The sequence below is a fragment of the Accipiter gentilis genome, chromosome 23 (genome assembly GCF_929443795.1).
Source record: "Accipiter gentilis chromosome 23, bAccGen1.1, whole genome shotgun sequence".
NCBI classification, from domain to species: domain Eukaryota; kingdom Metazoa; phylum Chordata; class Aves; order Accipitriformes; family Accipitridae; genus Astur; species Astur gentilis.
The window spans coordinates 6604214-6630514 of NC_064902.1; the positions used below are offsets into that span (position 1 = coordinate 6604214).

Below are 26301 nucleotides of genomic sequence, written 5' to 3' on the forward strand. Positions count from 1 at the left end.
GAAGTCTACATTTCTGTGACATGAACTTGCTATGTTAAATCGTTTTTGGTTTTGTGATCATCACAATGTTTCATTTACAGGCAGTTTTAATATTGCTATGTATTTCTCTCTCTCTCTCTCTTTTGTTTTTTTAAATCTCCTCCGTTCTCAGTACTTGTGGATTTTACACTGCTGACATTTAAGTAGCAATACCAATAATTTGCTATTGTAGAAGCCAATACTATTTGCTCTCAAAGCTGGCACATAATCTCAAATTACCTATCTTGGCCCGAAGCAGTTATACTACAAGCTTTAGCATGAGTAGTCAAAACTGGTGTTACAAACTCTTAATAGCACTTTTATGAAGATATGTATACTACATGTGATAGTGTACGCATTTCTACTGGAAGAAGAGTTACAAGTATGTTATGCTCTGCTCTGTGCGGAGACTTGGACAGCCGCAGGACATGGACTTCTTGCCTGCTCCTCTAAATAAAGGAAGGAAGTCCTGCCTTGGCCACTGAGCCAGCACCTACTACTGTTTTGACTGACACCTAGCAGAGCACTGAGGTGGACTGCTCTGCAGCTACTTTTAGCATCTCTTTACTAAACTAGTCTTTCATAGGCATTAATGAAGTCAGTGGTCTTTTAGAAAAGTGCTAAAATGGAACACCAGTTTGAAAAAGCCCTGCCCTTCAATCCAGAAGGAAAAAATCCCATGTCCACACTACATACAGTCTTTGTAGCGCCCACACCATCTGCAGAGCTGCTGTGCTAACACAGTCTGTGCTCAGCTGTAGAGTATTTTTTTTTTTTTTTTTAATTTCAGGAAGTGTTTTGGTTAACACTTCTGCAGACATACCTGATATCTCACTCATTGTGGTAAAACAGGGAATAAGCTGGAAAATGGGTTTTCTCTTTTTTCTTTTTTTTAAATTACAAAGGCACGGTAAACCCAACCATTAAAAATACAGCAGCTAAGTCACATTTCTTGTGAACATATAAACTATATCAAATTTTCTCTGCTCTACACAACACATTAGCTACTTACCAACCAAATACACTGCCAACTGTGTGTTTATGAAATTACAACTGCAAACGTTTGATTTTCCTAAAGACAATTAAGCCGGAAAACATTTTTATTAAATTCATGCAATCATACTTCTAGATGCAGATTAAAGCAGATTCTAGGTGCCTCTGAGTTACTATCACATATGCCAAATTTCTAGAAATAGTCTTTTCTCAGTTAAATTATTAAATCATACCAACTTTTCCATTTGCAATTTTAAGGCACAGTTATGGCTTTTCAGCCCTTATCATTATTATTATTTACTAATAACGTGACAATCCTTCCCCAACACACCTTATCCATAGAGAAACTTGCTTGAATTTAGACCCATACAATATGCAGACTGTGATAGCAAGTCTGTTTTCTACTCTATTATTTTTCACAGATGCCTCAGAAAAATTCTAAAATCTAATGCTTCTCCAACACTCATCTCAACACACGCAGAGAAAAACATATTCAAAATACATGCAGCTCGCTGGTTCATGTTCCTCTCCCAGAAGTCAGATACTTGAGATATCAAAAGGTCACATGCAAATTACTCACCTTCTGATACGGCTAATACCATTTCAAGGAAAGAATTCACTAACCCTTTCTCCAGGAGACTGAAGCCAGTAAAACAGCAATTCAGGATTCAAAAGCAAGACACAAACATACTTCCAAAGCCTCCAAAGCTGCTAACACCACACAAGACACTCAGCAGTACAGCAAGCCACCTCTACGATCCTGGGTTTTCTTACTCGATAAGGTCATTAACTACATTGGAATAAACAAAGATCAAGCAAAGCATTAAACGTATTGCAACTCCCACCTATTAAAACTAAAGCTGCTTTACAGAATTATAACCTAGTTTCAATACTACAACGAGAGAAGGGGGGGCAGAAAGCAAATAATATTCTGAAATGAAAATGGGGGTCAACACGCTGTTCTCGTGTTTCGTACGTCAGAAGAAAAACTTTTTATTTCCAGCACAAGCTTCTTTTCAAATCACAGGACAGAAGACAAAAAAGTTCTTTGACAGCTCTAAGTCAGCCCTGTTTTACAGGGTCTAGAAGGAAACAACCTCTAAGACTAGGAAGACTTTTTATATATCGCCCTAAATTGACTGCTCAGGCCCCAGTCTGCAAAAATAATATACAAATGAAATGTCTCAGTGTAGCCTACCATGGAGCAAATTTTAATACCAGGTTATTCCATGAAAATTCTTCTCTAATAATAAGTCTGATAACGGAGCAGTAACACGCTTACTTCTTAATACTGACTGCTGCCTACCATCAAAACAGAGACGAGCAGTTTTCTCTTAGGCGGCAGAATGTTTGCTACTTAGAAGGAAGGGTTGAAAAAGAACAGCTTTAGTTTGCAAAACAAGCCAAAGGAAGAATTAGTCACTTCTGCAAAGTGCTTGGAGATTTTCAAACAAAAGGTAGCACCTATAACTCAAAGATACTAATGGTAGCAATACCTTCGAATAAACTAGGGAACGACTGAAATACCAGTTTCAGAACAAGCCTTTTTTAGTATTTTAGAAACATAGCTACCATGCAGTTCCATATGGAAAGGCACATCAGAGAGAAAACAAAATGGTATGTGCATAGGAAGGAATGTGAACTATCTCTGAGCTTCCAACTATTAACTAAGGGTTTTAGCAATGTGAAGAATGGAAGTTAATACAAATATTCTTGTAATGCACTAACAAACGTCTCTGCTCTAACACTGCTAACTACTAATTTAACTAGAGAAAACGTTTACAGCAGTGCAATGATGAGCCAAAAATCATTCAATGTTTGCCTATTTATCAATATACAGATAGTGACATGAGGGAGGTCTAGAACTTTGAGGATTGGTATGTTAAAATACATTGATGTTTGATGTGAATGCTGCAAATACCAGATTGAGTGACTTTCCTTCACAAAATGTAGATGTATATATGTCTTGAAAGGGAGTTTCCACTGCCTGTGTGGTTGGTTACCAGAAAGGTATCGGTGAGTAATTTTCTATAAAGCAGAAGGTAAATAGGAAGTTGTTGCGAAGTAGAAGGTCTAAAGAGAGCATTCACAGGCAAATCTTAACTTGTTAATTAAAGTATGATTGCATGACTCTAATGATCTGTTAGGTATTTCGGCTTAATCCACGACCATCTGCAATCCCTAATAAAGGCAATGAAAAGAATTGCAAGAACATTGAATCTATTTTTAAATTCTTTTGATCAATAACTAAGTGCAATTATTTTAGTATTTAGAGCACAAAAGTATGTATCTTTCAACTGACAGCTAACAGCAAATTATGGAAGATTTTCACTTACGGCATTCTCTACTGTTACTCATGCCTGTGTGGAAAGGACAAAATAGGCTTCAGCCTCATCAGATAAGCAACTGAGAATACTGAAGTTGGTTTTGTACAGTTTTGGTTGAGAAACTTTTACGTTTCCTGGACAAACGGATCCTGTAGGTCTCATTAAATAGATGGATTCTCATAACACCACTGCCCCATGAAACTGCTTTGCACAGGAAAGCCATGACAAAGACCAAGACAAAGGTTTTCCAATATAATGGCTCGCAACAGTTTGAATGCAAACCAGAATATTACTGGTGCACAAACAGAGAGCTTTTGATCTTCAGCAAAATGCTCTTCCTTACAGGCTCTTCAGAGTCACACAATTTTTTGAAATTTTGCTTTAGAGAGTTAAATTTTCAAAAAGGAGACCAAAATAACGAGCGTATGGGCTGTTTTTTTGCCATTGCAAAGATAAAATGTCAACTCTGAAATGTCAGGTACTGCATATTACATTCTATCTTTAGTAGCTTTTCTAGTAACTGCTACACAGATTGCACATATGGTACAAAAATATATGGTACCTTCACAATTAACTTGTTCTATGGGAGCAGAACTATGTTCCCTGTATATATCTGGGAGAAAAAAAAAACAACAGCACACCAATGCTTTAAAACTTACAGCTTACTCTTTCCCTTTATTATTTACAAACACATAGTATTAAACCATGTAAGACTGATAGGCTAATATGGCAGACGTGTTCAATTCCCAAGAAATAATGGTTTCGTGACTTCTAGTACGGGAAAGTTTTAACCACTGGCTAAGCAAGTTGTGAGGTTTACATCATTTCCTTTAGGAAAGAATTCCACAGATACACAAATCCCTGCCAAAATATTTGTTTTTATTACTACTGTACTTAAAGCTTCCCCCCCATAATTAACTGTCTTCTCTTACCTCCTAGTTTCTTCTCCAAATAGCATGTGTAAATTTCTGACATATACAGGTTGTTCACTTTTTAAACTGACGTGGCAGAACATTGACTATATTTGCATTTTAGCACTTAACCATTCACCCAGTGCTACAGTCAGTTTCTGTGATTAGTGACTATGACATCTGAATCCCAGGAAACTCAGACGTAGTTCTCCAGTCTACAAAAAAAGTTTCCCAAATAAGCTAGAATAAGAGATTTAACTTCTTCGCACCTAAAAAGGAACTGATATCTTTTCTATCACATCAGAACATGAGGACAGACATACTAAAGACCCCAGAGTGGCTAAATGCAACAGCAATAAAGGGCCCAAAGGCACTTAGAAATGAACAAATGCAGCCAGGACTCCACACAACAAAAACCCCACCTACAAAACAAATTAATAAAATCAGAAAATTCTACTCAGTACACCAGGTGATTTTGTGTGTGTGTGTGTGTGAGCTACACCCTGTGTTCTGCAAAAGGAATGTGAAAAAAAGTTTTATTTTTACATAACTGACTGAAAATAAACAGTTGGCATTACCTGCATCTTCCAAAAAGTACTGCACAGCCATCAGCACCTTCCCCTGAGGTTGCAGGTCAAGCTATGGAAAGAAAGATACCAACAGTGAAGTATGTAGTTGACTGAAACTCTCAGGAATTTGAACAGCTCTTTCTAGGGAATCAAAGTATAATATTCAATAACTATTGGATTACAACCCTCTTCCATATCTCACTGCTGCAGCTGAACCAGGGGCTTTTATTCTATTGCTTTTACTAGTGTGCTGCATTTCTTTGATGTCTACTCAAAAGTTCCGTGCAGTCAAAGTTCACATTGTTTTTGCATGTCCCTTTCCTGTTTCTGCAAAGAAGTTTGTTGATTTCTGTTTTTACTATTAGTAAACTCAATTTGCACAGGAACTTAGTTTTAAAAGAAAAAGTATATACAATCCCTTATATGTTTATTGGGAGTACAAACCATAGAGATATCAGATACTGTTGCCTGTAATCAGAAACACAGTGCTATCATCAAAATTTATTTTCCTTTCCCCCTCAAACCATTACACATGATTTCTGTGACATATTCTACAAATGCCTTTAAGCCAATAGCTGAGGTCACTTCCTGTGCTCAGAAAGTAGCCACTAATTCTTAAACTGCTGCTTTCATAAAAAGTAAGAAGCTATTAAGCATGAAAAAGTCTGATTCAGTCTTCACTTCAGCACAGAGCAAAGTATCCCTGGGTTAACAGTAAATATAACTTGGGAGGAAAACAAAAAAAACAAAAAAAAGAGAAAGAAAACCACAATTATGTTAGATGCATCCGTGAACATATCCCCCCTACTGGGATAATGACTAAGTTTTCATCTTTAAGGCAATAATGTCTGACAGTTAAAAACATTTGCCCAACAAAGCTTACAGAAGGCAAAGACCTCCGTTACAGCTCCTACGGACAGGCTGTCTCTCCATACACAAAAATAACCTTATAGGCTATGGTAAGCAAACTAATGTCTCTTTGCTGGGCATGATGGTCTATCCAAGTCATGAATGAAATCGTGCAGAGGAATTTTAATGCTGATGATGTCTATGTGGTACCTGTTCTACAGATAATAAGCAGAGGATTTCAGACCACTGAATTGGCTAAAACTGATGACTAAAACTAAACCTGATAACCATTAGTTTTAACTACTCTTTGAATAATTGCTCTTGTCTCAGAATTCAAGTTAAGGTGTGGAAAAAAAAGTGTGATTTCAGAATGTAACAGGTGAATACAAAGCAGTCAGATCCTACCAGCCTAGCAAAATGTGTAAGCCCCTTCAATATCAATCACCCCTTTAAGAAAGGTTTTTTTCTGAGATCTGCTTGGTGAGATAGTTAGATTTGCACATACTCAGAGCAAAATCCTGCCATTTACAGCAAAAATGGACTTGATAAAGAATAGGAGTGTTTTTTCTTTTAAATATTCCCATACTGAGCTAAGCAGCAACTGGATACTGCCTCCTATTCATGTCCACCATTCAGGAAAAGCATTCATACGTTCAAGAAGAAAGTTCATGCATCCATCCCCTACCAAGGAAGGGCCAATATTGCCAGTTGTATGAGAAAAGAGATGCTCGTCAAATTGGATGTAAGCAGGAACTATCTGTTACTACCTGCTTATCCTGCTTTAGTCCACCCAATTAAAAGCTCTTCTCCTGTAGGGTTTATCTTCTGGGCAAATTCAGCAACACTCCAGTTCAGAAGGCTTTGAATGCAAGACTATGCGTGATATTTTAAGGAGACCTGCTCCCACTTAACAAATATTTCCTTAGCACTAACTGGACTCCAAATACAGAGATGGGCGGTTCCTGTATTAGCAAATACATGTAGTTTCTGGGCAAGCTGTCTGGAGTACAGCTTTACATGCTACTGGATAATGAGCAAAACTATTTATAGCACTTATCCACCTAGCTAGACAGCTCTCACCCAAATTATAGGATAGCCTGACATTCCTCTCTGAATTTTATTTCTGCATTTGGAGAAATGTTGAATATTCAGGACACTAAATTAGAGTTGCTTCAAGACTTTATAGAGTCCTCTGGGACAATAATGCCTCATCACATTCTCATAATCCTTTTGGTTGGACCAGAATCTCAGCGACTTCAGTTGGGTCTGAAAGTTGAAAAAGAAGCTGGAAAATAGGATTTTATAAAGATGACATCATTAAACCCTTAATTCGTTAAAAATTCTTTGCAACTAAATGAATGAAACATGTTTGGCTTTTCAGAAAACTGGGCTCAGGGTTTTGATCTTCCCTGCCTCTGTCACTTTTCCCTCTCTTTAGACGTACAAAATAAAAAATATTTTATATTTTTAATTTTCTGCTTGTGGTTTACAGGGCTAATTGAAATTCATTCACATACAGTTATTTAGAAGTTGTTGTTTGGGTTTATGTAGTTCAACAACTAATAATAACTACTGGCATTTAGACTAAATGTATATTTCTAAATTTAAAACTACATTAAACCCTAACTTCACCTCCCCTCTTAATTTCTGAGATCAATACTCAGAATTGTACTCAGTATGATACAGGAACAAGTGACGCTCAGCAAGATGCCATACCCCTTGACTTCACATACAAACAATTGTTTGGGGGACAGGGGCAAGAAAAGATACCAGGATAACAAAAATGGGGATTAAAGGATCCCCGTTTTAGCAGCATCAAGCCAACTAAAATTTATTATAAAAATAAATAAATAAAATTAGAAATTTTAAGTGGAAATGCCTTGGAATAAGATTTACCCTTCTTTTTCTCTGGATGAATTACAATGATCAGATCCAATTTAAATGTCTGCTATTTGCTATAAAAACAACTAGACTTCAGAACACAGGCACTCAATGTGATGTATGCCATTATTTCAAACACTAATACCATTGATTTTATTCTCAATTTCTTGAACTTTGATTGTACATTATCTGCTTCAAAAATGCTGCTAAAACAATTGTTTTATAAGCCCTGCCACAGATGTTAAAAGGATTGAACACTCATAGTTTAAAAGGCAGAAGGCATCCATTCAGCTTGAAAGAAACATAACCAGGTCAGCAAGTTTCAGGAATTAATCTCCTTCCTTACCCAGAATTCTGCTTTGCCATTGCCTTTCTTGCACCGCTCCGCCAGGACCGACACACCTACAGTCACTTCAGATAATGGCTCTTCTGCTGCTTTCATGAGAACAATCTGAATCACCCGTCCTTCGTAAATGTGGGCATCAAAAGTTGATTTCCATTCTGGATACATGGTAGGTTTCTTCTGAACTAGAGTCTTTCCTCTCTCTGAAAGTCACAAAAAAGGACAGAAACTGTAAAATCAAATAATGTAGATCTAGTACTTAAACTTAATAAAATAAAACAAAGAGAGAATCCTTGTACTGAAACCAAAAGCAGAGTTACTACTTCTTGTACTGTGATTGGGACAAAGTTTAAATATTCAGTTCAAATGTTCATGACTTGGAAGGCAAAGCTCACCCTGACAAACAGGAGGGCATGCAAAGGCAGTGAAGGTGTTAACATGCAGCCAGAGAGACCAGGAGGGACAAATCCCATTCTGGAACTCAGAAGCTGGTTTAGTCAGTCACCACATGACAGGGAATATTTGCATGGCTCCTTTCTGGTATAACTCTCCATGATGTGTTGTCTGACCATAGTGAGTACCTACTATAAGATAAATTAAGCCATGTCTTACACTGACCCAGTTCAAATTGAAACTGGTAGCTGAGAGATGAAAGGCTCCACATTTCATTAATCTACTTCCAAGTTGTCCCAACACTGCACTTCTATTCATAAGTCACACTCCTTGGCATTGTACTCTCTCTCTGCTACGACTGCTACTTTTTAAACGATATTACAAGGCCTGATCTGTCCTTTCCAGCACATGCAGACTTTGTGCAGCTAAAGAATAAGGAAAGGCTGAAAGGACCTCAAAAAGCATCTCAATTTTTTGGTAACATTTACCCAGCCTCCCATATGAGCATCTCTCCAGACTCCCTCCTTAGGAGTTTTACAGTGCTCCACTACTCTTATTAGATGGACTTTTTTCCTAATACACAGCTTCAGTCTCTCTTGCTACCACAGTTCATCTAATTTCTTCCTGTCCTTACCTCACACACAGAAAACAGCTGGTGATTGCACGCTCCATAACAAGCTTTAGCATATATCTAGATTTGGGTCTCTTAGTAGTCCCATCAACACATCCAAAATGATACTGCCTCTTAAGCAGCCACATCCAGCTCTTCACTGTGACTCTGGCACATGATGCCACCTCCCCAGTTTTCCTCTGTGATTTGCTGCCAAGCCAATTATTCCCCATTTGTGCTCAGGTAACTGAATATAATTTTGTACGTTCTGCACAATTTCAACTGTTTATCAAGATCATTTGCTGCAACAAAAGTGCTTTCTAAGTGCCTCTCCAGCTCCGAATGATCCATTTTTCCCCTAAGTGTGTAATTTGTTCTTATGATATCAAGGCAGTAGCAAAGCAGATTAAATAGTTGGACCCTTCCCCAAGAAGCTGCAGTGTGGTCTCTCTCCTAAAATTGGCAATAGAATTTACATTCACTTCCACAAAGGATGAATTAGATACTTATTATTTAAAAATCTTCCTGGAAACTCAAGGCAAAGTGTGTGTTTATTCATTAATAGCTTGCTAGATGCACTCCAGTCAATTGTGCTGAGCTATCCAACGAAAGCAGCGAATAGTGTCCTTGTACTTATTAGGGAACAACTGCCAACAACAGCATTACAAATTACAACTTTGACAAGCAGACCTAAGCTTGCTTGCCAAAGGGCATTCTGAAACACTCAGGAACAGCCACCTGAGGACGTCCTCCATTTCAATGCAAACTTGAGCATTCCTCTTCTACTCAGTCAAAAGCTTTTATCTTGAATTTAGGGAACTCTGCAGAAAGACAAACTCAAATTCTTAGCAGTGCAAACCTACTTCCAGAGACCTGTACTTGGTATTCTTAACTGTGGAAGAATTTGGAAATATTATGGTGAAAATATATAGAGAAAGCTCAAACAAAACACAATTTAGAGATTATTAGGATGGACAATAAAGGTGAGGGTGAATTAAAAGCAGGCTGTCTGCACAGCAAGGCTTTTACACTAGCCAATTTTTTGGATTGCTAAAGCCAGACCTCTTCATCAAAAAGGCAGGCCTCAGGAGGCACCTTTGGGAACATGAGAAATTGCACCTCTTTGCAGAACCTTTGACAATAATTCCGGGTTTGCAGAAGTAGCAGCAGTTTACAGAAGAGTTGGTAATACTCTTCGCAGGATTCTTAGAGTGGGAGAGAACTATTTCGGCCCATTCAGAGGACTGTCCCTATTGCTATGTCCCAATCAATATCTGCTTTGATCAGTTACTATATACCTTTTTACTCTATGTAAAACTGAAAGAAGTAATCTGAATTACTGGCAACAGCTTCCAGCCTGGCCATGCTGCTTTTGTAATTAAAACCATACTAATCAAGCTTTGTTATGGATCACACTGCCTGCCCACATTTAAGAAGAACACTATTCTTACCCCTCCTGTATGCAGGCCTCCTTTGTTTCTCTGCTAACACTACTGGCTTCAAAACACTTTACATGTTTGCAAATTGGCTTAATGCCTAATCATTAGGCAAATTATTTTCTTCTTCCTATACAATAAGCTTTTCCTCAAGCATGTTTCAGCATGCAAATCCAACAAAAGTTATTCCAGATCTTGTCAACCTGATAACGGGAGCATTAGTTTCTTTTCCTGATTACCTCAATCAGTCACTGATCCAAGGTTCACTGCACTCTCCTGCGCATTTTTTAGTACTTCAAAGACATATGCAAGCAAAGAGGAGAAATATTGGGACAACTCTACTTTTCTAAAGCAGACAGCTGGGGGAAAAAAGTGGATTTATTTAGACCACTTCCACCTCTCCACACCTGGCAACTCTAACACTTTCAACAGCATTTCTTCAGAGGTTCTCCCAACAGATTAGGAAACTGCTTCTTTGGAGCTTAATGTATTCACTTCATAGCAACATTTTCTGGAAGAGGCACTGCGCCTTGTGTTTAAAGTCTAAATGCAGCTTTTACCTCAGCGATAAGAGGAAAGCCCAATCATGTTGCGCGGAAGAACAGAATTCACCCTTTCCTGCATTCTTTGATGTTTTGTGAAGCCCTAGAGCCATAATGCAGTATTAGATGGCTGTGGTCTAACCCACTACAGCAATTCCCTTTCATCCTGTTTGGCGGCAGTAGTGTATTCTAGCTAAATGTCACAAATTGTTGTAAACCTTTGGACCAGTTTCTGTAAAGAAGCCATCTTTGAAGGCTGAGGTCCTGCTGAACAGGGAGGTGCTAACAAGACCTTGGGTGCATGTCATTCCAAGCAAATAATTCTGCCAAAATGCCTCAGTTACTACAACAACAACAAACTACACTTCTCATTATTACCTATCCTCCAAGTCAATAAAGGTAATTTAGTACTCTGTGCTTAAGAATGGTTCTCAAACCTGCTGCAGTTCACATCCCTCTTCTGGCACTCCACTAAACCACTCACTCTCTCCCCTGCAGAGCTTCTGCAAGCGCTGGAGAGAACAATGATTTATTTAACATTTGCAAACCTCTGTCATGCAAAATTTGCAACTCACCTTAACCCATGCAAAAGTCACATTTCAGCTGCTTCACCACATATTTTGTGAATAGTTGTGCATTGGTGGTGAAGTACGAAACTAGAAAGCTTAGACTTCGCCCCACCTGAGCGCTCTGGCCACAGGACAAGAAAGCACTACTAAAGAAGTCTTGTTTTAAGGTAGGGGTAAAGACAACAGTCATTGTTACTTCTCCTATTCTGAAAGAAAAGCTAACGTTGAAGTGCTTGGCATAACAGGAAAAGCAGGACTCGCTACCATTCTCAGACTAAGGATTGCAATATTTCTCAAAAACTTACTCATATTCAGAAAAGCATCACTATTTGTAAACTCACCTGTAGTCAATGCTTCCTTCATCTTGATAGCACAGAAAGGCTGTAGGTGTTCCCCTTGATTCTGCACGGGTCCCAGCTCAAATGAATTGAAAGATATCCGTAAGAAGGGGGCCATTGTTCACAGTGATGCACAGCCTAAGTGGAAAGAAGTAAATAAAAATCATAGAATAAAAGACCTGGTCTGAGACTTGTAAGAAAGCAGTCCACATTTCTCAGCAGCCATCATAGCTGATAGAACCCATTCTCTAAAGTTTGTGAGTCTTGAATATGGCTTTGAGACCATGAGCCTGAAGTAAAATTGGCATGTACTGAAACAAAAAACATAACATGTACAAAGACTGAATTTAAGACACCCTTTTAACCATATCCTGTTAAAAGTAAGTAGCAGTTATGCCTTTGACTTAGACCTTGCTTGATTTTTAAACACAGAGACCATACTCATTAACACACAAGTATATAAGCGTTCTTATCACGTAAGTAGTTCACAAACTAATAGATTGTTCGAGGTGGGGGTGGGTGGGTGGGGTGTTAAAACTTTTTTTTTTCTCTCACACCTGGAATGAAGGGTGAGTTTGGGAAAAAAAGGAAGGAAGGAGAGTGATGTCTGTTCCACATGCTCCTTTCCCAGTATTTCTCACAACCCAAGGAGGGAGAACTAGAAGCAAAATCAATCATCTAAAGCTCACATTATTTTGTTGCTCTTTAGGTATACGTTATTTTCTTTTTTAATTGCTACACAGCTTCAAAAATTCCCAGACAGAATTCTGGGCACCTCAATAGGCAATCACGTGATAAAAGGAACACCTTCGGTTAATTTTATTTTCAAAGATTATCTGAGAAACTACTGAACCTACATACAATTTCTAGACACAGCAGCAAAACCCACTACCACATGTACAGTAAGAGTAACATATCCTTAAGCATGATCAAGTAATTGCACTGCATATGAGCACTTGATCAACATTAACAACCTGAGTAATTGGTCCATACACATGAATTCACATTTACTATCTCACTTAGATAAATGCACAGTTATGGAAATTTCTGAAACCTGGAGATTTCACTGGATAAGTGTGCATTTTATTTTTCATACTTAATATAGAAAACAATGTGCACTCCAAATACCACCACCAAACTGAAACAAGTATAATATCACACTTCTATTCAAGCACTGCTTTCAGGTGGCAGTGTACTAATCCTAGTGATTCAAACTGTGAGCTGCCATACCTGCACATACCAGGCAAAGGGAAGATGGAGAGGTAGAAAAAACTCCAGCATTACTGTGTCACCTGGTTTCAACTGTGGGGAATTACAAGAATCCAAAACACCTGGAATTTCTAAGTCAGCAAAGTGGTGTTTCACTACAGCCTTCCCTCATTAAGAGCTCCCGAACTTAGAGCAGATTTCAGTTTACAATTTGCAGCACCTTCAGCAATGGAGTTAGCCCTCTAGTTTCTATGTCAGTATTGTTTTGTGAAGCAAAAATTACTTATTCAAAGGATAAAAGAAACCAGCCATTTGATAGCAAGGGAATGCTAGTATGCTCAGAGAACGAGGGATGCAGGGAAGGCGAGATTAGGAGAAAAGAGTTAACAAGGTAACAGGAAGAGATGATGAAAAAAATAATTAATTGAAACTAGGCTCACCTGGCCTTTTGACTGTAGATTGTTAACCAGCTTGGTCAAGAAGCACTAGGAAGAACATCTCAAGCAATCCTGCATATGCTTGCATTTTTTTAATGTAAAGACATCGACCTGAGAAGCAATTAACATTCCTCTTATAGCTCTTAAAGCCCAGAACAGTCATTTAGATAAGACTGTGAAATCAGAGTCTTTGCAGCAAGATGGCATATTGTTCCTGACGCCATTATTTGCACATCATGCAAACTCCCTATGTGGAGACCATACTCAATAAATGGAAAAATTTTATGACTCTCTAACATTTAGTAAGCTGGTTTTTATTAATTGACTGTTTCCCTACCTTCTTTTCTGTAAAGTAAGACAAAGTTAGAAAGCCGGTTTACGATTACTTGGCACCACTGCTTATCCCACTGAAGAACTGAAAGCCACAACTATAATTTCACATTCACGCAGACGGTCATCCAGACTCGCAATAAAATAACAACCCTTCCCCACTAATCCACTGGTTATTGCAGCTTGGAGCACCATTTGATGAGACTGGAGATTGAGATGACCTCACAAAGAAAGAAAAATAGACAGCTTTTCTAAAAATTAACAAACACCATCTGATACATCACATTCACAAATGCAACGTAAACACTGTGCTCATCAAGAGTTTTAATGAGGAACATATTTTAGCTGCTCAAGAGACTTGTGCTCACTGTGTTCGGAACTACCATCAAGTGACTAGCTACAGGACTTGCCAACACCAGATCACATACAGTTACTACTCAATATGGATGTAAAAGAAACCAGATTTCATCATCTTTCATCTCTGGGGAAACAGCTTTAGAGACCAAATTAGGCCATAGGTAGAAACAAGCTGGGCAGGTCAGCATGTAGCTCCCACTGGAAAGTTTATTTGACAGAATCACAGGATTGCAGGGTAATTCTGGCTGGAATGGACAGCCCAGCTAGAAGTCACAATTTCCAGTAAGTCTGGGACTACACTAACAAAAAATTGGAAAGCACTGACAAAGCTGAACTAACAATTGCACTGATTTCACACAGACCATCTGACTCAAGCCAATGTTAGTCCTGAAACAGAATACAAAGCTTTGACATTTACTTCTTTAACTCCGAATTAACAGATACAATAGAAACAGGTACAATGTACATGTCTTTTGAATAACCCCTCATTCTTCCTCATTTCTGATGGCAAAATCATTTGAAGGCCACATTTTCAGCTCTCCTTTTTAGTTTGAATATGGTTATTGGTTTAGTTTCATTGTACTTGGCCTCAGTGCAATCTCAAATGCTCACTCAGAAATGCTGAACACAAGCAATTCAGCAGTTAGGAGAAAACACCAATATCCCAGAATTTCTGATGATGTTCAAATGCGCTCAGTCCAAGGGCACTGTGAAAACTACACTATAACTTTTTGCTTTTCCATTTAACAACTTAATAAAAAACTAAAACCAAAACCAAACAAAAAACTCAACAGCTTACTCTCACATAACAAACCACCTGTTCCTGCCAAGTTTGTCTACCATTATACATTATGCTTTTTTCACAAAAGTAGAGATTTTAAGAGGCTTCATGCAAAATATCACTACACATGATAGACTATACCGTGATGCAGGGAGGTTAAGTGAGAAAGGAGAGTTTGGATTTGCTCCTCAGACACATTTTCCAGTCCTTGTCTATGCTAAGATATTGCAGTGAGATAGCTGACAAGTATCAGCTGTACTGCTGTAAATAAAAACATACCTCACTGAAACTGTTTTTGGCAGTGAAACCCAGTGAAAGAGATTAATTTTAATTCAACAAAGTTTCTCAAAATCCCTGCTGAATACACTCATCCAAAGTTTTGTCATATTGGAAAAACAAAAACATCAAAAGCAACACGTATGTTTTGCTTGTTGCATTTTAGACAAGAGTCCCTCTCTAGACTCTGTGACTATTTCAAAAGTGACAGAACAGCTGCTGATTCTAGTTTTAAGAGCCCTATCTGTCAAGAACTGAAATGGCTATAAAACACCAGCTATGAATTGAGGGAGATTTTACAATCTACTCATACAATCTGTATTGCTGCTTTGATATATTAAAGCCAAACTGTTTTCCCTCAAGGGTGTGATTTTATCCAAACCAAATGATGGAAAAACCAAGATGCAAACTCCAAAAATACTGCAAGTCTAAATTATAGGTTCAATATCTCAAACAGTTTCAGTGTCATGTGCAATCTGAAAAAAAGCTAGGGGAAAAATCTTCTAGTAACATTATTCTATATGAAGTACAAGGTGATGGCCACACTGATTCAGAGTACACCATTGGATGCTGTCCAGCACAATATTAATTTTGTCAAGGATCCCTGATCTGCCCTGTTGCAAGCTAAAATCACATTCTACGCTATCTGGGATAGATTCTGCAAAATCCACAGTAATTTCCATGAAGCATTAAAACTGAGAGCTTTTGACTATTTAATATGGGAAGAAAATGAACTGTGTTACTATCAACTATAATATGCATGGAGTGAGAAGGTAAAAAATTGAAACATCTTCACATCATCTATGTCAACATCCACTGGATGAACAAATACACAGTTTTCACATGGTTGTGTTTGTAACACGCAGTTTTAAAGGAATCTTCAAAATAAATTAAAATCTTAAATATTCCAAGGAGCATTTTCACAAGATTTGCTAGCACAAAATTCACATTAGATTAAAAATCTTCTCCACAGAGACACAAGGGACAAAGGGTAAATTCTGTAGTTCGTCTCCTTCCAACAGCGCACAGCAGCTATCAGGGACTCACGCTGCAACTGAAGGCGTTACTTGTCAGGGTTCCTTTGTTGCTGTAATTCTGCCTTGTTATAAACAGTGATGGCAAGCCACTTCTAACATGATCCAGAAACAAAGACACGGTTGTGACTTTTACACAAAGCAGGAAGTAATATCAAAGCAGTGGATCATCTGGAGCAAACACTGATATCGGCCAACAACAGAGCATTGAAGAGACAAAAAAACGTAACGGGCCCAAACAGAGCACAAACTGTTCCATCACTGATATGGGACTACATATCCAAGAGAAATACAAATGAGAAAATTTCCCTGCTGATTTGAGCCTCTGATTTCCTTGTAGTAGTCTGTAAAACATTTTGCCAACAGACGTAAAGCTGCACACACAGGTCATGGCTTTTCCATGCTGTCTCCCAGAAATGCTCTGGATGGCATGAAACGACTGCTTCCAGTTTAGCTCCTTACTGAGGCTGCTTCCAAGGCCACACAAATGCTTTGGGGAACATCAACACTGGTAGCCAACACCATGCATAGCTGACCAATTGGTGTTTTTCCCCAAAAAGATGCAGCAGTAAATTTTTTCTTTTTTAAGATGCAAAAATATAGATTATTTGCAACTTGCAGGTATCTTTTTGTACACAAGGGCTTTTCGTCCTCCATTCTGGCAATGGACAAGGCGTTCAAGAAAGATAGCAACAAACTATTGCCCAAATTATTGCCCCCACATCACTTTCAGAAACATGAATGAGGACCTCCTTCCTCTTTATGTACAGCCTACAAAGGTGATGATGCCACTTTCATGGCAGTAATACAACAAAGTATGCAAGCAGAGATGCTGGAACTGTGATTAGCATCCTTCACCTGTGCACACCATTAATGCGCACATTGTGTTTTTATTGTTCCCATGTATGCTGCTTTATGCTTACTTAACAGAAAAACTCACACGAAGCAGACAGGTTGGCTATGGTTCTTGAAGAACTCCCTTCAAAGGTATTCTTTCAGCTGATGATCAAAATAATCCCATCTGCAAGAATAAGAAACAATACCTATGCTGTAGGACATTTCACTGAATCAAAGTAATGATGATGCTAACCACTGTCTACATTGCACACCTACAATTAGTCTACAGAGACTTTTAGCAGGTTCTGTTGCAAGCCCTGGCCTCTATTTGATGCTTTGTGGGAAGACGTCAGGCTAAAAATGAAGTCAGTTTAAAAAGAGGCATATTGTATTTGCTGTTATCAACCTTATCAAGAAGATACACTGCAGCTTTATTAGTTGGACTTCCCTAGGTACTACCAACTACTGCACTACTTCTATCCAGCTGAAGCCTGAAAACCAAAACCAACACCAAATCGCTATACATCATGATCCTGAATGTCCACAGCTGCCAGAGACGGCAAAAAATGTTACCTGCAGGTGCTGCTTTGAAAGCTTAAAATTCATGCAGGGTTTGAAAAGTGTTCTCCAAAAAATAGGGCTAAACCCGCACATTGCATGTAGGTCCCTGCAGGAAAAGGAGAATTCTCCAAAGGTACTGCCCCTACAGCAGCACCAGCCTTGCTTTTATTTAGGTTTAGCCATTTGTCATTTAGGTTTAACTATTAAGGTGCAATTATTTCCTATGAATGGTTTAATTTACTCCAGTTATTAATTTTATTCATCTGTCTGTGGAATGCAAGATGGTAATTAGAAACATGAAGCTCCTCTGCAGCTACTTTGACAAACTATCTTATCAAGAAGATTTTACAAACAAAACAAAAATAAACCTTAATATAAGATCTGTGGGACTATACAATTATGAAAGCAAAATATATCCAATTAGGTAATATTTAACAAAATGCAGTTATCTTCAGGAAGTCAAGCATGAAAAGAACATCTTTAAAACAGCTCAACTGCCCCATCACTTACAATTTCTGCAGCAATATTTCTAAAACAGTGTATCTTCATAAAATGTTTTTAAATAATTACACAAGAGGACTGTGAAAAGTGAGAAAAGATGACAAGAAATTTAACACCACAGTTCAATTTACTTGCACTTTAATGTATTGCCAAATTATTTTTTTTTCTGGTTCATAATTTCAGAATGACAATTCTATACACTAAATTCTAGTGTAAATGATGTAAGTTTGGGGGTTTGCTTTGGTTTTTTTTTTTTTTTTTTTTTTAAATACTACACGTAGAGTGGTTCATGGAGTCCTACAAACTTTGTTCCAAAAAAATGTAGTTACTCTCTCCTCCTTTCCCCCCTAGCATTTTATTTCAGATACTTCTGCTTTTGTTGGGTTAAGACAAGGCTAGACACAGAAACAATGACATAATCTGTTGCTGTTTGTTTTGCAATCGTCTGGAGAAAATCCATCTAGATAAGCCATGTAGCAAGAGATGTTCCTTGGTTTCATCCCACTCAGTCAGAAGTACAGATAATTCCAAGTTTCCATGCCTTTTTTGCATGCTCAGCAGTCCCAAAACTGCCTGAATTTATGGCTGCTGTATAAGCTGTTGATATTTCCCCAACACTCTCAAGGCCAAAAAAATTACTGATGCTTTCCCTATCATTATTATAAGAAACTTTTCAAAATATGAGCATTAGAAACCTTTTTCTGAACAGGCCAACTCTTTCAATCTTGGCAGTGCAAACTCCTGAGAAGCCTGAGGGGAATGGAGATAGCAGGCAAGCAAGAGCTAAAGCAGACCTAATTTTATGGGTTTTTTGGAAGACATGCAGCACAATTTATTTGAGCATACGATAACATATGATTAGCTCAGTAACAACAGTTGACTGTTTTTAAAGTGGTTTCAAGCGTGTTGAATAAGACAGATCTGGGTTTTACAGAAAAGATCAGTTGAGGCAATTTTTGGATTCTGAAATAGACAGCAGGACAGGCTGTTATGCAGCATATGCTGCAAAATAAAAAAAGCATTTTACACTGAATGTCCTTTTTTGGAAGGGGAAAAAGAACATTTGGAGCAACAAAGCTGGCTTTTTCGATATTCCACAACTATTACTTGGGGGGGGGAGGGCAGGGAAAGGGGGAAAGTACTGTGATCTGCTTTTTCTTTAGAAGTGCATAAGAAACAGACATTTAAATACTTTTTCTTTTTTTTTTAAAAAAACCCCAAACCTCCTGAGTTGTCCTCCTTCTTTGAACACACAGGACTAAACAGTAGATGAAAGCACTGTAGGCACGCTGTTTCTCACCAAAATCGAGTTTGAAACTAAAGTGCAAATGAATCCTCTTCATTAACTTCAAACCCAAACATCAGACATTAAAAACATGCAAGAGAAGAAACACTACCAGAATCCCGAAGGCTGTGTTAATTATTTCTGATAGTGCAAGCTGATACCATTTGATAAGTAGCAACTGCAACAACATGAGTGAACAATTCATTAATATCCTGTCACATTACAAAATGGGAGCATGTCCAAAATACTAGATAGGATGCAAACCGTCTTTTTTCTCTATGCACGCATGATGTAAGACTAATTAGGAAGTTGGGGGGGGGGGGGGGTGTGACATGAGGAGTAAGTAGAGGGTTTTTTTCCTGCAATTAAATAACACAATCCCCTCTGTGTGAGAGGAAAAAACTATTAGGTGAAAGGGATGAAGCTACACCTCTTCTTCACTACAGCATTACACCCTAGAGCCAAGCTATACACCAGTTCTGGCTCTATATGACTAAACAGAGCCCCTGACTAGCTCTCGGCTCCCACTTCCTCAAAAAGGTTCAAAGAATTTGCTAGTATTTAGTCAGCACAACTAAATTGCAAAACTGTACATCAAGTTTATCATGTGAATACGAGTTCTACAAAGGAAGCATGCCATTCTGCAAGAGGGCTCATAGACATTTTTCTAACAACCAGTATACTAGGAAAGCTGCTCATACAGCTTTCAGAAGTACAAAACCAAAGGAAAATAGCCAAAGAAAGTCCAATATTTTGTACAGTATCTGTTTAGGTATCACCATAATCAAGTGGGCAGGGATCCACATTCAGGCATACTCCATTAGCAGCCTTTAACAGAGGAGTTACGCACCAAGCCTAGCCTTTAGCACCATCCTTACTCTTGCTGAGTATTTTTATCTAGGATTCAGTATAACACTTGAGATTTTCTTTCTCATATATAATTATGCACATAAAGCTTCTTATTTTCTGTGCAATTCTAAGTTTCCTGGAAATTGAGATATATTTCCCAGAGAGAGTAACACAAAATGCCAACAACATATTTTCAAACCAAACAGAAAACATGACAACACTTCAGCTAAACTTTTATGACCCAATATACATCACCTTTCTCTTCAAAACACTGGAGATTTTTTTTTCTTTTTTTTTTTTTTTTTACTTTCCACTGAAGAGGAAAACCTCTTTCCCCTTAACGCTGAAACAGCCAAATACTGTAAAGACAGGATGTCAATTACAGTTTAAGAAAAAAAAGAAATTGGAAACTTGTCTTCTTTCAAATGTACTAGGTTAACATCACTATATGAGCAATGAAGAAGTAAAAAATGGAAATAGAGAAACTGGGCATTCAACAGAAACACAAAAAATACCTTCTAAAACATTCCAATTAGAGAACAATTTTACTTTGCACTTTTGAAAACATCAGCAGATTATGCAGTCTAAGTGCCTCTCGCACAAGCCTCCAAGCCAGCAATTTATACTACTGCCAGCACTATGACCTAATCCTCCAAGTATCTGGAAAGCTAGAATATTCATTAGCTGAAAGAACTGTATCATCATTCATACATGCTGGAAATCTGCTGCTCAGATAACCTCGTCAGAGGAAATACAATTTAGTTTATGGGCACGTGGCTTTTAAAGTAAAAGGACACAAGATTTGTGAACGAAAAACTTTGCTTATTAACTGTGTATTGAGTTATAGGAATAGATCCAGTCCTGCCTCCTGGCTGCATCTGGCACTACTGGAGTTATTTTGATTTGTGAGAAGCCATTTCTTTCTTGAGGGCCGCAAACATACTTAAGTCACTTCAGTCAGACATTAGATAGCAAGATGGGCCGAATCTGTCTAGCTGAGCATGATGCTCCTCCTCCTTGCTACTTCCTGGAACTCAAAGGCTGCTCAGAGTAGGAAGGAATCATCCTTTTATCCTGTTTTGGTCTTTTTTTTTTTATTACCTAGAACATGAAGGCCAAAGAACACAAAAGAAATATAAATAACCAATAAAAGTCAACTTAATCAAGAATTTTTCTATAGTTTGATAAGTGAAAATAAACAGCGAAGTCATACACGGATACATGCATCACTACTTGTGAAAGCATCTCTCACTTTTGCAATGAAGAGATAAAATAAGCACAACTGAGTGACACTGAGAGATGTACAGGATGATGCTTGCGATGGGTTGACCCTGGCTGAACGCTAGGTGCCCACCAAAGCCGTTCTATCACTCCCCCATCCTCAGCTGGACAGGGGAGAGAAAATTATAACAAAAAGCTTGCGGGTCGAGATAAGGACAGGAGAGATCATTCACTAATTACCGTCACGGCCAAAACAGACTCAACTTGGGAAAATTAACTCAATTTATTACAAATCAACCAGAGCAAGGTAATGAGAAATAAAATGAAATCTCAGAACACCTTCCCTCCACCCCTCCCTTCTTCCCGGGCACAACTTCACTCCGGATTTCTCCACCAAGCTCCCCCAGCGGCACAGGGGGACAGGGATGGGGTTTACAGTCATCACACGTTATTTTCTGCCGCTTCACCTCCTCAGGGTGAGGGCTCATCACGCTCTTCCCCTGCTCCAGCGTGGGGTCCCACCCACGGGAGACAGTCCTCCACGAACTCCTCCAACGTGGGCCATTCCCACGGGCTGCAGTTCTTCACGAACTGCTCCAGCATGGGTCCATTCCACGGTGTGCAGTCCTTCAGGAGCACACTGCTCCAGCGTGGGTCCCCCACGGGGTCACAAATCCTGCCAGAAAACCTGCTCCGTGGGCTCCTCTCTCCACAGATCTGCAGGTCCTGCAAGGAACCTGCTCCAGCACAGGGTTCCCACGGGGTCACAGCCTCCTTTGGGCACCCACCTGCTCTGGCGTGGGGTCTTCCCCGGGCTGCAGGTGGAGATCTGCTCCACCGTGGACCTCCCTGGGCTGCAGGGGGACAGCCTGCCTCACCAGGGTCTTCCTCATGGGCTCCAGGGGAATCTCTGCTCCGGCGCCTGGAGCATCTCCTCTCCCTCCTTCTTCACTGACCTTGGTGTCCACAGGCTTGTTTCTCTTACATGTTCTCACTCCTCTCTCCGGCGGCTGTTTCTCGTGTCCCAACTTTTTTTTCCTTCTTAAAAACGTTATGACAGAGGCGTTACCACTATCACTGATTGGCTCGGCCTTGGCCGGCGGCGGGTCCGTCTTAGAGCCGGCTGGTATGGGCTCGCTCTCTCGAACACAGGGGAAGCTTCCAGCAGCTTCTTACAGAAGCCACCCCTGTAACCACCCCCCCCCCCACCCCCCCCCCGCTACCAAAACCTTGTCAAACAAAACCAATACAATGCTAAATAACCAAAGGGAGAAATAAGGAGAAATTGGAAAGAAGCAAATGTAACTGAAATTTATTTTTAATTAAAAGCATTTGCTCCTGCTGTAATTTCAAAGTTCAGGCTTTGCTTTCCAAAAACAGGTAAGAAAATGGAACCACAAATGATTTTGAACTGTCCCCCCCTGCTGAATCACTTTCTAGAAGAAATGAACATTTAAAGCTCTATGGTAGACCTGGCATTCCCAAAAATATAGAAGAAAAAGACACAGCTCATTAACAACAAGTTGAATTAAAGCATAAAGGGATCTTAAGAGAGATTTGGGTTATTTAAAGGTAGCACTATGATAAGTGTCTGCTAATAGCCCTACTAAGTCATTTTCCACTAAATTAATAAAAACATATTATTTTAATACCCTTATTGGGGAAGAAAACCTTTAAGCATTGACATGTCTAGGGCACAACACAGTAGGCAAGAAAGAAAAAGGTAACGAAAAATCCCTGGGAGCTTTAGATGAGCTAGAATCTTGTTTGTAGAGACAATCATGGCAGGACATGCTCAACTCTTTCGGGTTTTCAGAGAGCAAGAAGTCCTGTGGACTGGGTGCTGTCAAGAACACCCCCTGGCCACCTTCCAGAAATGCTATTCCTCCTACTTGAAGGACTCAAATTTCTGGAGGATGAGTGCAGATCAAATTATTAGATGCATATTGTCTGTCATGGCTTTTTCCAGCTTCCACTCCAGTACTCATCCTACTAAAAACTGGAGAAACATTTAAAAATGAGATGTTTGGTTTGCACATGCAAAAGACTATGCATACACAAGCACTTCACTTAACAACACGGCAAGTCAGCACCTATTTTGTTACTTTATTGGGTCACTGCACTAATGAACATACTGATAAACAGGACAAAAACTTCCTTACTTGTCTAAAAAAATACTTTCCGGAAGAAAAGACATGCAACTGACTTGCAAGGTGTTATGGGTTTGTGTGGCACAGGTTTTTTTAGTAGCAGGGTCCTGTGAGAAGCTGCCAGAAGCCACCCCATCTCCACGTCGGACCCGTCTCTGGCCCAGGCCGACCCAATCGGTGACAGTGGCAGCGCCTCTGGGAGAACGGATTTAAGAAGGGAAACCCCCAGTGAGCAGGGGGCTTGGAATGTGAGCGGAACCCCTCTGCGGATACCGAGGTCAGTGAAGGAGGAGGTGGAGGAGGGGCGCCTGAGGAGGTGGATGCCCCCGCAGCCCACGGTGAGGCGGCAGGCTGTCCCCCCCAGCTCATGGAGGGGAGCGGAGGCTGCCCAAAATGGCCGTGACTCCACGGGAAAGCCCGCGCTGGAGCAGGCCGTGCCTGAAGGACTGCGGCCCATGGAAGGGACCCACACTGGAGCAGTTCGTGAAGGACTGCAACCTGTGGGAAGGACTCAGGCTGGAGAAGTTTGTGGAGGACTGTCTCCCGTGGGAGGGACCCCACGCTGGAGCAGGGGAAGAGTGTGAGGAATCCTGCCCCTGAGGAAGGAGCGGCAGGGATAATGTGTGTCGAGCTGACCCCAACCCCATCCCCTGTTCCCCTGCACCACCGGGGGGAGGAGGGAGAGAGAACCAGGAGTGGAGTGGAGATGGGAAGGAGGGAGGGGTGAGGGGAAGGTGTTCTGAGGTTTGGTTTTACTTCTCAGTATCCTTGTTTTGATTTGATAGGTAGTAAATTAAATTGATTTTGTTTCTTCCCCAAGTTGAGCCTGTCTTTTGCCCATGACCATAATTGGTGAGTGATCCCTCCTAGTCTTTATCTCGACCCACGAGCCTGCCTTTTTATTTCTCCTCATCCCACCGTGGCCAGGGGCAGGGAGCGAGTGAGTGGTTGCGTGGTGCTTTCTTACCAGCTGGGCTTAAACCATGACACAAGGGTACCTATAGATTACCCAAAAAAGTAACTGAACACAAACACTTTGATTACAGTTGTACTCTCATGTCCCAGTTAGCCCACAGAAGCAATAGAGTATTCAATGATTTTTCCTACAGACAAGCTTTCCTGGTTCATTATGGCCTATAACGACCTCCATCCCTAAATGGATTAAAGTCTTGGTTACTTTGCCTGCACCTTCCAATTATTTCTGACTTTTTGCTGTACACGTTTCTTTTGCAATAAAAGTGCTTCTTTGTGATAATATTTAGAGCAATCTTTCGATAGAAAATCACAAACTGCTATCACTGAATCACGTCATGGTTGGGAAGCATACCATTAGGACATGTCACTTCTGTTAGATCATTAAGTTGAAAAGGATGCTGTATGGCTGCTACTGGCACAGAAAAACTCAAGAGGAAAACCAAACAGCTGTAAAGCACAATGCTCCTAAGGCAATAGCATACACTGTGTGTACAATGCTCTTCCCAATCTTTACAGTGCAATTGTACTTTTAAAAGGGACAGGTGGGTAATGGACTGCAAGTACGGGAGTGAAGCACACAGGAACCAAAATGCTCCTAGTAGTTCCAAATGCATATGTTCCCACTTGCAATTAGAGAAGATCCCTTTCTTAACTCCCAGCATGGAAAGACTGCATGAGTGGGAAATTCTCTTTCCGCATGGTGTAATTTCTTTGAGTAGATCTACCCTTAATGGTCTGCCCAGTCCTGCCTCCAAATCTTTCCTCTGTGTATTAGCTCTATCCACACTGCCTTGATTCTTTCCCTCCTTGAATGCCAAGCAGCTCTTTCATACTGTTTACTATGCGGCTTGCTTAATCACAGCTTACTTAATTACCCTAGCGTTTTGTATATCTGAAATACCTTTCACTTCCACACAGCAGTGGCCATATCCTCCGTCTCACACATCAACACGGGTCAAACGAGCAAGTAGTGGGTGCTGGCAAGGAGCTCTCCTGTTATTTACAACCAGCCACATCCCCAGCACAAGTTAGCCCAAAAGACTCCTTTCTGCCTTACGATTTACAGCACTCAGCACTCCGCAGGCCACAGGATGCTGGCTTTTCCCCACAGGTCTGGATATTTGCTTCCACTACAGCACTTTAAGTACATAAATCCTGTTCTAATACTGCTTTTTCCATGTTAGCAATTACTGCCGAACCCACAGGCGTATTATGTGACCAAGACTAAGAGGCAATTCACACAACTAAAAAGAGGTAAGTAGATGCCTGTAACCCACTTCTTATGAAGAGTTAGTCCACACAATGGATAATTTGAGAGTCCCCCATATTGAGTAAACAAAAGTTAAATCAACTTTGGCCCAATGAATTTCAACTCTGGGAAAGAGCTGCAGAGAGCTACATTTCCAGCCTTTAATAGACAACCTCATTCTGCCTCTGTGGGACTATTTAAAAAAAATTTTAAAAAAATTACTCAGACCTGAAACACAGTTATAGTGAAAAATTTATTTGCTTGTATTGTGAAAAGCCTTAATTAAAAAGTAGTTTTGTAAATATAATTTTTATGCTCCTGTAATGTATCTCCTTGTCCAAGATGCAGTTTTCCAGTTAGAGCATTAGGGTTTTCTTAACTGCTCTAAAACTAAATCCATTTCTAAAAATAAAGCTATGAAACCTATTTCTGACAGAAAATGTCAGAATTATAAAAAAGAGCACTTAAAA

General features: G+C 39.7%; 1 protein-coding gene across 5 annotated transcripts in view; it reads right to left on the reverse strand.

Moving 5' to 3' along the window:
* PRKCD (protein kinase C delta) overlaps positions 1 to 26301 on the reverse strand; it is a 70879-nt gene that overhangs the window by 18518 nt on the left and 26060 nt on the right. For 3 of the 5 annotated variants that reach the window (XM_049826901.1, XM_049826898.1, XM_049826900.1), the window contains exons 2-4: positions 11783 to 11917; positions 7895 to 8094; positions 4828 to 4888 (exon numbers count right to left, since the gene is read on the reverse strand). In XM_049826901.1, coding sequence (XP_049682858.1) covers positions 4828 to 4888; positions 7895 to 8094; positions 11783 to 11897 — 376 coding nt within the window. In that variant the 5' untranslated portion in view covers positions 11898 to 11917. Of the gene's footprint in view, positions 1 to 1635; positions 1724 to 4827; positions 4889 to 7894; positions 8095 to 11782; positions 11918 to 17143; positions 17225 to 26301 lie in introns of those variants that run through there. The other 2 variants (XM_049826899.1, XM_049826902.1) reach the window with 2 other exon arrangements.